At 40.4% G+C, this 13,201-nt stretch overlaps 1 protein-coding gene and 1 pseudogene across 2 annotated transcripts in view; both read left to right on the top strand.

Annotated features, from left to right (window-relative positions):
- LOC146473002 (uncharacterized) overlaps positions 1–11,658 on the top strand; it is a 19,724-nt pseudogene extending 8,066 nt beyond the window's left edge. The window contains exons 5-6 of the transcript XR_014866461.1: positions 1–802; positions 11,342–11,658. The exon at positions 1–802 is cut by the window's left edge and continues 4 nt beyond it. The product of XR_014866461.1 is annotated as an uncharacterized LOC146473002 (transcript). The remainder of the gene's footprint in view (positions 803–11,341) is intronic.
- Positions 8,793–10,812, top strand: LOC146473003 (uncharacterized). The gene is made up of 3 exons (XM_085118701.1): positions 8,793–10,037; positions 10,129–10,235; positions 10,696–10,812. The coding sequence occupies exons 1-3, from the start codon at positions 9,474–9,476 to the stop codon at positions 10,700–10,702; spliced, it is 678 nt and encodes a 225-aa protein (XP_084974827.1). The 5' UTR covers positions 8,793–9,473; the 3' UTR covers positions 10,703–10,812.
- Positions 11,659–13,201: the final 1,543 nt, after the last annotated feature.

The raw sequence follows: 13,201 nt of genomic DNA, 5'->3' as shown, positions 1-13,201 counted from the left end.
TAAGCAAGGTCATGGAGGAGTAGGACAGCGAATGGGATGATGACATTGATGATGCCCTATTTGCTATAAACACAAACGTTCCTACCACAACAAAGTGCAGCCCATTTTTTCTCATGTTTGGCTGGCACCCATGTTTGCCCTTTTGAAGTACAAAAGTTCGTTCAACCTGTGGAAGACGGAGAGATGGAAAGCCTCATACGCGAATTATCTTAACAGGATATTATAAAGGAACATATCGACAAAATGACAGATGCTAGAAATACTATCTTTCCAAAGATAGAAAAGAACATCACCATTGCCCAGTAGAAGCAACAGCAACAATATCAGAGAAGAACTGGAGGTTTCACCTTCAGCCTAAAGAGTGGTGACACCGTTCTTCAAAGGAACATGCTCCAGAAGACTTCAAAGGGTCACAAAATAGAGGCCCAGTGGATTGGGCCATAAACCATAGAGGAAGTAGATATTAAACATGGCATATGCAAACTACATGGGGAAAATGGGACACTTCTTCAAAGAAAAAGTAATCTAAAAGATCTTAAAGTATATAGACTGCAATCTACCATGTCAGATCAGCAATCTATTACAACACTTCCCCAAGATGATGCAACTACAACTCGGCAAGGTATTACATCAGTGGTTCAGCAAGAAACCACCCCAGCAGCAACCCAGCAACACAGAATAGCCACTGTACAACAACGAATGCAAGCAACCCATTCAGGTCGAACAGCTGCTGCAACCACCACACCCCAACAGAGCAGTGCAGCAAGGGTAGCACCACCAATCACCACACCCAAACAGTGCAGTGCAGCAAGGGTAGCTACAACAACCTCAATATCCCAAGCAATGGTAATACCACCAACCAACACACCTCAACAGAAAAGTGCTGACAAGACCCGACTGTCTTCAACACCCAAGAAGGCTGCATCCGCCAGGCTCCCTTCAACCTCCATACCTCACGAGAAGAAAACAAACTAGATTCCACTCACTTTGGTGCTAGAGCAGGGCAGGGTGACCAGCGTTTCAGCAACATCTTAGCAAGGTCGTCCTCTTGATCTAGGTACAAATGTGTTTACAATCACAGATGGGAGAATTGTTGCCTGTTTCAACAATCTCATTTTGGACCATCTTGTGTGCATAACAAATCGCTCACGAGAAAGCTGGCGATACAAGATATATAGTGGCCACAGCTGACAAGACTTCTTTAAAAGAAGTATAACAAGAGAAAAAAGTCACAAAAGCGAGGACCCTTGCAAAAGGGGCATCCCTACTGATGCTGATGAACGCCTCGATTTAAGTTGGATAAGGAAGATGTTGCTGTTAGCAAGAATGCAGTGCTCACTGATACACACATACAGATGGCCCAGGAACTGTTGCATCAGCAGTTTCCTCTCATTGAGGGGCTCATACAATCCTCTATTGGGATGGTGAATCAGTTTCCAGTCATGAGGTAGGAATTCATCCAAGTGCTTCACACTGGTGGAATGTATTGGGTGTGCGTCCGTAACATTGGATGCCACAAACTAAATCGGATTAAGCTGTATGATAGCCTCTTCAGTGGCATATCAGGTTTTACACATGAACAGATTATAGCCCTTCTCTTTGTAGAGAATAATGACTCCATAGAAGTCACCATCTCTCCTATGGCACAGCAATCAAATGAAACAGACTGTGGTGTATTTGCAATATCCTTTGCTAAAGCACTCTGTTTCCAGCTTGACCCATCATCCCTGAAATTCAACAGACATACAATAAGGGTGCATCTTTGGGAATCCCTGCAAAGATGCCACATCAACATGAATATGCATGAAATTTGTACATGCATATTTTGTCTTGTGGGAATAGTTAACATTTACTGCACGAGCGCCCATCGGGTATGAGACAATAGATAACCAACAAGGCGTGAAGTACCTAGTTGGCTATAATCACTTCATATCCAATAAGTGTGAATTTAATAATTATTTGTTTTATTAAAGACAGTCAAGAAATATTGTTAGATCCTACTGATTTAATTTTGCAAGAACAACCAGAAGACAATTTAATGGTCGTTACTTCTTGGGCATGATTTAATGGCTGATATACCATGGGCGCTAAGCCAATCAAATCTCAGGAATTGCGTTATACAATTATCCAGTTTTGAATAAATAGATTTATCAATATTTTTCCAGCAAACCTTATCTTCCTTTTTTTCTGTGGTTTGTATCATTCAAAAATGTAAGTTTACGGCTGTGAACAGCCAACCAGGTCTTTGCACAAAAAATAAAAACCATGTGTGACATTGGCTCTAAAAGTGCTAGCAATATAAAGTTTTATGACAGCCTCTACAGTGGTATATCTCCCCATATCGAATTTGTTGATACTTATGTCCACCCTCCAGCAGACAAATGGGACAGACTGTGGTGTATGTGCCATTGCATTTGCAACAGCTCTGTGTTACAATCTGAATCCTGCATCCCTGAAATTCAACAAATTCTTAGTTTCCCTCGTATGTTCCAGAAACTGAGATTATACTGTCGTGGAATTCAATTCATTGAGGTTATTGAGATAGCAATAAGTATTGATGCAAGTTTAAGAACAAAAGTTTTACCCATGATTTTAGAGGATTGACTTTCTTATACAGTTTCTCAGTTCCTTGTCAATGAGCTATGTGTTGCTAATGGTTCACTTCTTGTCAAGTTGTGCTTACTATAAAAATACACATCTATTGAATTAGCTCAATCTGGTCACTGTTTGTGTACCAGGTGTATTTCCGTATAATCAGAAATCAGTTTACGCTCATTTTTAATACATGTATCAATGTTAAGATGCCTTGGGAGAAGGCAAGGAAAGGTAGTTAATTGGCGCGAAGCTAAGAAAATCTGCTGAAACCACTGCACCCAGTGAAAGGGATCACTTTTTGGATGATCAAGAATCAGAATTTTATGTCTCTGAAAATTTGCTGGAATATCCAGTACAACGGTTTAAACCCTTAAGCAGAGTCAGATAGTTTCATCAAATCACCTTTAGCAAAGCTCCCCCTTCCCTTCAGAACTAAACATTTATAGAAACGTAAATTTTGCAAGAAATTTGACAATACTGTAGGCAGAATGATTTGAAGAAATAAAGAAGAATTAAGTGAAAAATAGAAAAACTATCGATTTTTCTAGCTCCATGTTAAAGGGGCAGGGGTGTTGTGCAAAATGTGGAATACAGAATTTACCATTTTTGTGCTCATCTACAAAGTTTAGGGTTAAGCAAGGAACGATATCATTAGAAGCATAAGCACTTCTCTAAACTATTTAGGGTTAAACACTAGCTGATTGTACAGACAGAGAGCTTTGAGGTCATTTGTTATCTATTGATTCACCTTTTGGGTCGAAACTCTGCACTATAAACAACCCGCTAACTGTACTTCTTAGGTAATATTTACTATTGCATGGACCAATTCCTTCACCTTCTTCCTATGACTACCATTTCAAATCATTTCTCTCTGAATCGTTCTCTTGCAGTCATGGGTTGCAACCAAAAAACAAAAGAACAGTATACATTCTCTTCTCAAGCTGCCATTTTATTTTGAGTTGTCGCTCGATTGTCTCTGAAGGCCAGGATACTTAGCTTTCAGTGTCCACTGCAACACCGGGGCCATCTTGGAACAGTAACCACACAAACATCATGTTGAGGCTCACGTTAAGTCGCATTTGGTATCTGGTGTGTGTTTTCACAGAGAATTTACACTCAACCTTGCTTTTTCTTCACTTTTGGCCTGTTTATTCGCGACATTGTTCGATAATGAACAGCAGTAATACCCACCAAGATGCTTCTCTGTCAACTTCGAAGAAAAGGGGAAAACAGTGTGCGGTTTACGGCTGTCACAACTGCTATAACAGTGACAAAGGGCTTCCTGCTGGTTACCACCAGGCCCCGGTAGCTCGAAAGATGGTTAATCTAACCACATGTTAGCTGATAACGGTTGGTTAAATTTGCTAACAGTGGGTTAACTAACCGTTGGTTAAATCCCGTTGCTTGAAGGTCTGTTAAGCTGACACTAATCACTGGTTAGCTAACCAATGGTTCAATAATATATCCCAGACTTAAACCATCTCCTAACAGGTTTGACAAGTTTTCCCGCAAAAGTTTTCTTCTATCTTCGGTCCACTTTTAGAAGTAAAATGGCTGCCGAAAATTCTTTACTTGAACTTGAAGTCCCTGGTGTCAATGAGCAATCGAAAGAAGTGCAAATACTTCAAACCGCCTGCAGGAAACGAAAACCAATTTTTTAGCACAAGAAATTCCGATAATAACTCAAAAGTTTGAAGAAAATCAAGCAATACTGAAATCAAAGTTTTCTATCACAAACACTAACAAAATGAAGCAAAGTGTGTGGGAAAAGATGGCAATCGCCGTAAACGCGGTAGGAACTGCACACCGAAGTGTAAGTGAAGTGAAAGAAAAGTGGACAAACCTCCAAAGAACCCCAAAGAACGAGCTGTCAAAGTTCCGCAAGGACAGAGCTTTGTAAATGGTTTTGCTTTTGTCAATCTATGCTGTTTTTTAATTGTCTTTTTGGTGAGCTCACTAAAATACGTGGGTAAGATTTTAAATATTTACTTAACATTAAAGTAATTAGAACAAAAGGTACATCGCTTCTCACTCGTTCGGAAAAGATAAGCGCTTTTAAGTTTGCATTCGAATATCAGAAAATCGATCCTTATAAACGCTTATGACTGCAAACAAAAGAGCTCTCCACTAGGTCGTTCAACTCGGTTTCTCGTTCGTTCGTTTTCGTCTGCGAGCGCTTGGTGGACCGTTTGATCATTAACTCGGTCATTCGGTTATCCATTCGCTCGCTCGGATGTTCGTCTGCTCGGGTTTGCATCTCTGGTTTGTTCAGTTGTCCTTCCTTTTGCCCAGTTTTTCTTGCTATTCATGGGCATAAACATGTTATAAACAATTAATGAAATTTAACCAATTAAAAGCTGTATTAACACATTACGAAGAAGTTCTTTCATGTTTTAATACTTAACGCTGTCATGCTACAGAAAAAGACTTCTTTCTCCGCTGATCTGACACACAAAGAACCTCCAAAAAACTACCACTTGCGAAAAAACGAAGGGCAATAAGAACCTGATCCTGTGGTTTCGATGCACGGTTTCGTGCAGTTGGTCTTTCTAGATCGGAAGCAATCGTATCGGTGATAAACTGAATGGAATTACGCGAAAATCTGTAGCGTGACTTAACCTCGGCTTCAGAGAGTCCGTTGAGCAAGTTGCCATTGAGGTTAAAAATTCTTTTACGCCTGGGTAGCACACCGCAAAAAAGCAAATCAACTGCCATGTTGTTTTGCTGATTTGCAACAACACGTCATTTTAACCAATTATTAACAAGATAACACTCGTAGCGAGGTACGTTAAATTTAACCAATTGTTAGAAGACATTTGACCCATAGTTAACACTAACCTGCGTTCGAGCAACCGAAACTAACTCTCGGTTAATTTTTAACCATTGGTTAGGGGGTTTAACCAATGGTTAAGAGTTAACCATCTTTCGAGCAACCAGGAACAGGACGTAACACATCGTTATCTAGGAGGTCAAGCATGCACAGGTTTGTTTTCTCGTTGCAAAATCCTCTACATTGAGCAAAAAGGTATTTTGCTGCTGTCGGAACCAAACGCTGCTGGGTGGAAAGGCTGAACGGAAAAAAAGCCACAAATAGGTTCATTGACAGAATGAACGAGTGTCTTGCAATTATCATGTCATTGTATGTTTGCAAGGATATGAACGAAGACGCAACCTGGTAATGAGATTTCTCCAGCCATGCCTTCCATAACTTCACAAAACAGACCGTTGACCATGCAAGTTTTGAACATTCTTTCGTTGACAGGTTCTCCTTCATACAAGCTACTAGCAATCATGTCCGGCCTTAAGATAGACACAAAGTGCTTCGGGTTGATCCTTATTCCACTCTTGCAAACACTGGCGGACCTGCGGTTTCAAAATCCTGATTGCAGCATCAACATTCTGTTGACTCCTAACATGTACATCACTCTTCCACAAACTGCTCTTAAATTTGCTTGACTCGTACAGTCTCATAAAGTCTTCCACCATAATGAACCCTTTTCCAACTACCAAAATCTGTCGCACGATTAAAATTTGGTTTCTCCATTTCTTTATCAAGTGTTTCCAATCAGGGAACATCAGCGTTTGGCTAACAAAATTGAATCCTTGGTGTTTGACTGACACAACTTCATCCAGTCTATCAGTTACTTTGAGGAACTCCTCTAAAAAAATACTTTAAATTTGGAGTCTCCATCAGCGTCAATACCGAGTATTTTAAGATGTTCCTTTGCTCCCAAGTTTAATGCGATATTAAACCAACCTCTGACAGGTTCTTGCAATGGTGTCAAAACGAAGGCATTGGCTAGTCGTGCTTTTTCCTTAGTTTCATTGTTTGTTACGTCCATGATGTCTTGCGCTGTGTGTACAAAAACATCTCCTTCACTTGCAATTCCGATCAATCTGTTAAGCCAAAAGAAAGGTACCCTAATATTGTATGCTCTCATAAAAGAGAGCCGCTTTTGAAAACATGTATTGTTCCAATTTTGTTGGAAGTGGTACTTTACTACGTGCGGCTGCATAAATGGTTGGTGGACTTGGTCTGCCGATTTTCTCTTTTATGATTTTGAGCAACGCTGGTCCTCCGAAGTTTTGAGAAGAGAGATATTAAGGCCAAACCCAATTCATTATCACTTTCAATCACTGGAGCTAGTTGCAGCGCGATTTCCGGTACCAGGTGATTCACATTCTTTATCACTAGGTCTTTTTTTAACTCCTGTATGGAGTCTTCTTTCAGTGATAAACTTGCATTCGAAGCTGTGCAATTTTATCTCTATACATTACTGTTAAAGAGTACCGTTCCATCATATCTCAAACTTACAAAGTAATAGCTCTTTTTGTAATTCTAGAACTGGTACTGGATGAACCCACTAAATACTCCACAATTTTAATGATTTTAAACACATTACCCATTCGGTCGTGCACGTCCCCTCTACTTTGCAGCAAATGGTGCATTATCTCCTTATTTATCTCCCCAATGTTTCGTACTTGAGCCAACTTGGCCGGAAACAGGGATTTTGAAACTTCTTCTTTTGCCTCTGAAAGGCGCTCTGCATATCCCAATTTAGTGCCGGCTACATCTCTTCAACGGGTACATTAAGTTTTGAGATTTCTTTTGGATCTGATGAAGACAGTGATGTCATTTCAATGACCATCTCACCCAACCTGTGCCCGAATGCGATATTCATTTCTTTCCGCGTATCTGCGATTCTATAGCTCGGTTCTATAGTTCTTTCATAACAATCAAAGATAATTCATAATTAGTTGAAATAATTGTTAAGAAATGCCAAACCAATAGTGGAAAACTATGCTTCACTGGCTTCTCACAATTTGCCGGATCAAGCAGACTGTGATCATTTCCTGGGGATCATTTTGACTGAACAGCCGATTGCTGCTGTTTAAATTTAACTTACCTTTGGGTTTGCTTGCCAACACTTTATTGTCCACGCTCAAAAGCCATCCGGCCTTAACTTTATGGGAGTTTTTGTTTGAATGCCACTTTATCAACTACACTGCTTTAGCCCATTCTCGATATGTGATTTTCCATCCACACAATGTGCATGTAGCTGATTTTGTAAAATCATCTTCCAATGTTAGCATGTCAAACAATGCATGCGCAATTGTTCATTTCAGGGACATCTTTATGAGGTGCACTCTCGATTACAAAAACAAAGCTTAGAACAACAAAACAGATTAAGTAACCCATTCGTTTGCTCTTTGAACAGGGCAGTGCACTAAGAATAAGCGTGCATATGTCGTTCTATAGAGTGCAAGAGAATGGGGAATAGCCTTATTGCCGGCACGAGGACGGGATTTGAATACGACAAGTGATGATAACAGTAATGATAATCATCAGCATTCATTAATGCTAATTGAAGCAAACCCTCTCAACAAATTCATTCACTCTGATACAGCATGATACATGCAACAAAGTTCTAGGTCTCGGTGTGGTTTAACAACCAGAGATGCATATTCAAGCAGGGCTCCTACAAGCTGGGCCAGTTTTAAGAAGTTCTGGGCGGTGGCACTAGTGACGCTGATGGCAGGGCACAACAACATTATGACTAATAACAGCAATAAAATGTGACAACTTGATACATTAGGCACTTTCCAAAACCTGTGGGCAATACCGCCAGTACATCTTTCTTTTCTACACATATTGCCATTGACGCATTGTATTGTTCTTTTTTCAGATCTTTCAGACCGAGTTTCTCTACAGAAAACTCAATCGCTTCGTGGAATAAAGCCTCCATGCTTGTCACACATTGCCTGATTTCATACCGTGGGGGTCTGGGTACGAGTCTGTGTATTATGGGTTATGGGACTCAACACCCACATAGCCGGAAAGAGCACACCGCACTTTCCAACATTTCCAAGTTTGGTGTTAATCAAGCTAATATTAGGAAAGATACAGCCATTCAAAAACTCCAAATTTTACTAAGAAATGTATGGAACGCCGGACGTGTGTCCGGCGTTCCATACATTTCTTAGTAAATTTTTAAGTTTTTGAATGGCTGTATCTCGCCTAATATTAGCTTGATTGACACCAAACTTGAGGATGTTGTAAAGTTCGATGTGCTCTTCCCGGCTATGTGGGTGTTGAGTCCCATAACCCATAATACACAGACTCGTACCCAGACCCCCACGGTATGAAATCAAGCAATGTTCACAAGGACAAAGACATCTGCAGTAAAACAAGATACCAAAATCCTGTCATGGATTGTCATGGCAGAACGCTTTATCCCAGAGATCTTCGTTGCCGGTTCCGCTGGGTAAGGATAACGCGGGGTCTGGGAACAAGATTGTCCATTGCGAAGTGTGACGGCCTAGAACTTGAGCGCGTGCATGTGCTTGTAGCCATTATAAACAATTCACTGGTATGACATCGGCTGACTAATAGGCCGCACAGTTCCGTCTATAAAGCCGAACCAGTTATCAAGGGTTGCTCCTTTAGTGTGGACCACATCTGCATACGTAGCGATTAAACATTGTTTTAAAATACCATGGTTCCACTGAGTAACCTTGCGCTCGTGAGTATTATATATATTAGAGCTATGGCACTGATCGCACAAAGAGCATACGCCTTGAAAAGCACTGAAAATTCTCCGTCGTCTATAATTTCTTCCTCCAAGCAAGGGATCAGTAGTTCTTGGATTGTTTTAAAGGAAACCATTTTTTGTTTCTTCGTCAAAACCTTTGTACAGATTAATTTACTGCTATTGACCCCATCGCATCGCAAATCTTAACTTAAACTTCCCGTGCTTACAATCCCGTCCTCGTTCTAGGCTTTTGCCCAATCACTGCATCCTAAAAGCCGTCACATCTTGGACCTTAAAGTCCTTAATGTTAAGAGCGCAAGCAAGGCCACAGCCACCGAAAAGGCGATGATCACTGAACATTTAGTCCTTGGAATGGTCAATTTCAGCGAAGATGTTGTAAAGGAGCATTCAAAGATTTTTGGTTATCAAAGAGAAACCGCTGTATTAACTGAATGGCAGAAGGCCTTTGATCTAGCTAAGGAAAATCCAAGCTTAATGTACGAAAGAGGTACATTAAAGGACATAGTAGAGGAAAAGGCTTGGGAAACATACGTTTTTAAGAAAAAGAGTGGTTCTCATTCGTGCAAAGTACGAGGGGAGTCAATGCCAAAGAGAATGAAATTTAATCAAGATGAAAGATGCGAAAAGATCGCAGAGCTTTCAACGGAAATCGAATTGCTGAAACGGCAAATCACGACAAAGCAGAAAGCCATCAGCCAGACAAGGTGCATGAAGGATTACAAACTCTGTGACAAGGCACACGGAGAAATGAGGGAACTTTTCCAATGGAAAGGAAAGCTCAAAAAAAAGTTGAAAGAGTTTCAAAAAAGGATACCAAAAGCAATTGGTATTACAGCAGCAAAAATCATCCTGCAGCAATGTCACAACCCAAGAGACTTTGTAAATCAGGTACCTTCAATTTCAAAAACATTGCGTTTTCAAGAGAAAAAATACAGTTCTACGTTTCTCCAAATTGTTATTATGTGTGTTTGTACTCCAGGTATGTGAGTTGCTTATGAAGACTTTCAGAGTCCAACACAGGATCCCATCTGCCTATCATCCGCAGTCAAATGGGCTAGATGAAACGACAAATCAATCAATAGAGAAGTAAGCATTTGCATTATTTCAGAGCACAAATTGCACAAACCAGGTAGAGCAAACAAGGACAGCCTATTCAAAAAAGATGCATGAATCATTGAAAAAAAGTGGCTATTAAACGCGTGCAAGTACGTACACTAGAGGAATATTTTTGGGCTAGATGAAAGGACAAATCAATCAATAGAGAAGTAAGCATTTGCATTATTTCAGAGCATAAATTGCACAAACCAGCTAGAGAAAACAAGGACAGCTTATTCAACAAAGATGCATGAATCATTGAACAAAAGTGGCTATTAAAGGCATGCAAGTACATGTACATACACTAGAGGAATATTTTTCCACTCAATGAGAAAGAATTAAGCACCAAATGTATAGGTATCTGTGAATCAAGAAGTGCAAAAACACACTACAACATATGTACAATTTCATAAAGTGACGTACTAATTATGGTATGAATATGATTACTCAGGTCCTAAGGAAGGTCATGGAGGAGTAGGACAGCGAATGGGATGATTACATTCATGGTGCCTTATTTGCTATAAACACAAATGTTCCTACCACAACAAAGTGAGGACGGAGAGATGGAAAGCCTCGTACGCGAATTATCTTCACAGGATATTATAAAGGAACATATCGACAAAATGACAGATGCGAGAAATACTATCTTTCCAAATATAAAAAAGAACATCACCATTGCCCAGTAGAAGCAACAGCAACAATATCAGAGAAGAACTGGAGGTTTCACCTTCTATCTAAAGAGTGGTGACACCGTTCTTCAAAGGAACATGCTCCGAAGACTTCAAAGGGTCACAAAATGGAGGACCAATGGATTGGGCCATAAACCATAGAGGAAGTAGATATTAAACATGGTATATGCAAACTACATGTGGAAAATGGGACACTTCTTCAAAGAAAAAGTAATCTAAAAGATCTTAAATTATATAGACTGCAATCTACCATGTCAGACCAGCAATCTACAACACCACTTCCCCAACATGATGTAACTGCAACTCGGCAAGGTAGTACATCAGTGGTTCTGCAAGAAACCACCCCAGCAGCAACCCAGCAACACAGAATAGCCACTGTACAACAACGAATGCAAGCAACCCATAGAGATCGAACAGCTGCTGCAACCACCACACCCAAACAGAGCAGTGCAGCAAGGCGGACACCACCAACCGCCACACCCCAACAGTGCAGTGCAGCAAGGGTAGCTACAACAACCTCAACATCCCAAGCAGTGGTAATACCACCAACCAACACACCTCAACAGAGAAGTGCTGACAAGACCCGACTGTCTTCAACACCCAAGAAGGCTGCATCCGCCAGGCCTCCTTCAACCTCCATACCTCACGAGAAGAAAATAAACCAGATTCCACCCACTTTGGTACTAGAGCAGGGCAGGGTGACCAGCGTTTCAGCAACATCTTAGCAAGGTCGCCCTCTTGATCTAGGTACAAATTTGTTTACAATCACAGATGGGAGAATTGTTGCCTGTTTCAACAATTTCATTTTGGACCATCTTATGTGCATAACAAATGGCTCACGAGAAAGCTGGTGATACAAGATATATAGTAGCCACAGCTGCCAAGACGAACATCTGCTGAGGAAAGACCTAAAGTTTAATGTCAAGCAACCTTCATTGTCATCTTAATAGCAAAGCATTTTCCACAAACCTCAATGAATTGCATCATGGATGTACTTCTGCCTTAGGCACTCATTAACTTGCAGTACTTGCAAGTTGGCAATAAGGAAGAAGCCAACACCTACATAGCACAACTTTAAAAGAAGTATAACAAGAGAAAAAAGTCACAAAGGCGAGGAACCTTTAAAAAGGGGCATCCCTACTGACGCTGATGAAGTGCAATTTATAAAACGTTCAAAAATGAACAAACAATTCATCCTTAAAATGCAGAGGCCTTGGTTTAAGTTGGATAAGGAAGATGTTGCTATTAGCAAGAATGCAATGCTCACTGATACGCACATACAGATGGCCCAGGAACTGTTGCATCAGCAGTTTCTTCTCATTGTGGGGCTCATACAACCCTCTATTGGGAAGGTGAATCAGTTTCCAGTCATGAGGTAGGAATTCATCCAAGTGCTTCACACTGGTGGAATGTATTGGGTGTGCGTCCGTAACATCAGATGCAACAAACTAAATCGGATTAAGTTGTATGATAGCCTCTTCAGTGGCATATAAGGTTTTACACATGAACAGATTGTAGGCCTTCTCTTTGTAGAGAATAATGACTCCATAGAAGTCACCATCCCTCCTGTGGCACAGCAATCAAATGAAACAGACTGTGGTGTATTTGCAATTGCCTTTGCTAAAGCACTCTGTTTCCAGCTTGACCATCATCCCTGAAATTCAACAGACATACAATAAGGGTGCATCTTTGGGAATCCCTGCAAAGATGCCACATCAAAATGAATATGCATGAAATTTGTACATGCATATTTTCTTTGGTGAGAATGGTTAACCTTTACTGCACGAGCGCCCATCGGGTATGAGACAATAGATAACCAACAAGGCCTGAAGTACCTAGTTGGCTATAATCACCTCATATCCGACAAGTGTGAATTTAATTATTATTTGTTTAATAAAAACAGTCAAGAAATATTGTTAGATCCTACTAATTTAATTTTGCAAGAACCAGAAGAAGGCAGTTAATTGGAGCAAAGCTGAGAAAATCTGCTGAAACCACTGCACCCAGTGAAAGGGATCACTTTGTGGGTGATCAAGAATCAGAATTTCATGTCTCTGAAAATTTGCTGGAATATCCAGTACAACAGTTTAAACCCTTAAGCAGAGTCAGATAGTTTCATCAAATCACCTTTACCAAAGCTCCCCCTCCCCTTACCCTCCCCTTCAGAACAACTAAACATTTATAGAAACACAAATTTTGCAAGAAAATTGACAATACTGTGGGCAGCATGATTTGAAGAAATAAAGAAGAATTAAGTGAAAAATAGAG

This window comes from Pavona decussata, unplaced genomic scaffold (genome assembly GCF_977016875.1).
Source record: "Pavona decussata unplaced genomic scaffold, jaPavDecu1.1 SCAFFOLD_95, whole genome shotgun sequence".
Classification (NCBI taxonomy): domain Eukaryota; kingdom Metazoa; phylum Cnidaria; class Anthozoa; order Scleractinia; family Agariciidae; genus Pavona; species Pavona decussata.
The sequence above is the reverse complement of the archived record's forward strand: the minus strand, read 5'-3'. Positions and strand labels throughout refer to the sequence as shown.

Bases quoted from the DNA above. Each gene is read 5' to 3' on its own strand.
- LOC146473003 (XM_085118701.1), top strand. From the start codon at position 9,474: ATGATCACTGAACATTTAGTCCTTGGAATGGTCAATTTCAGCGAAGAT. The intron at 10,038-10,128 runs GTACCTTCAATT...TTTGTACTCCAG, and splicing joins CAAGAGACTTTGTAAATCAG to GTATGTGAGTTGCTTATGAA.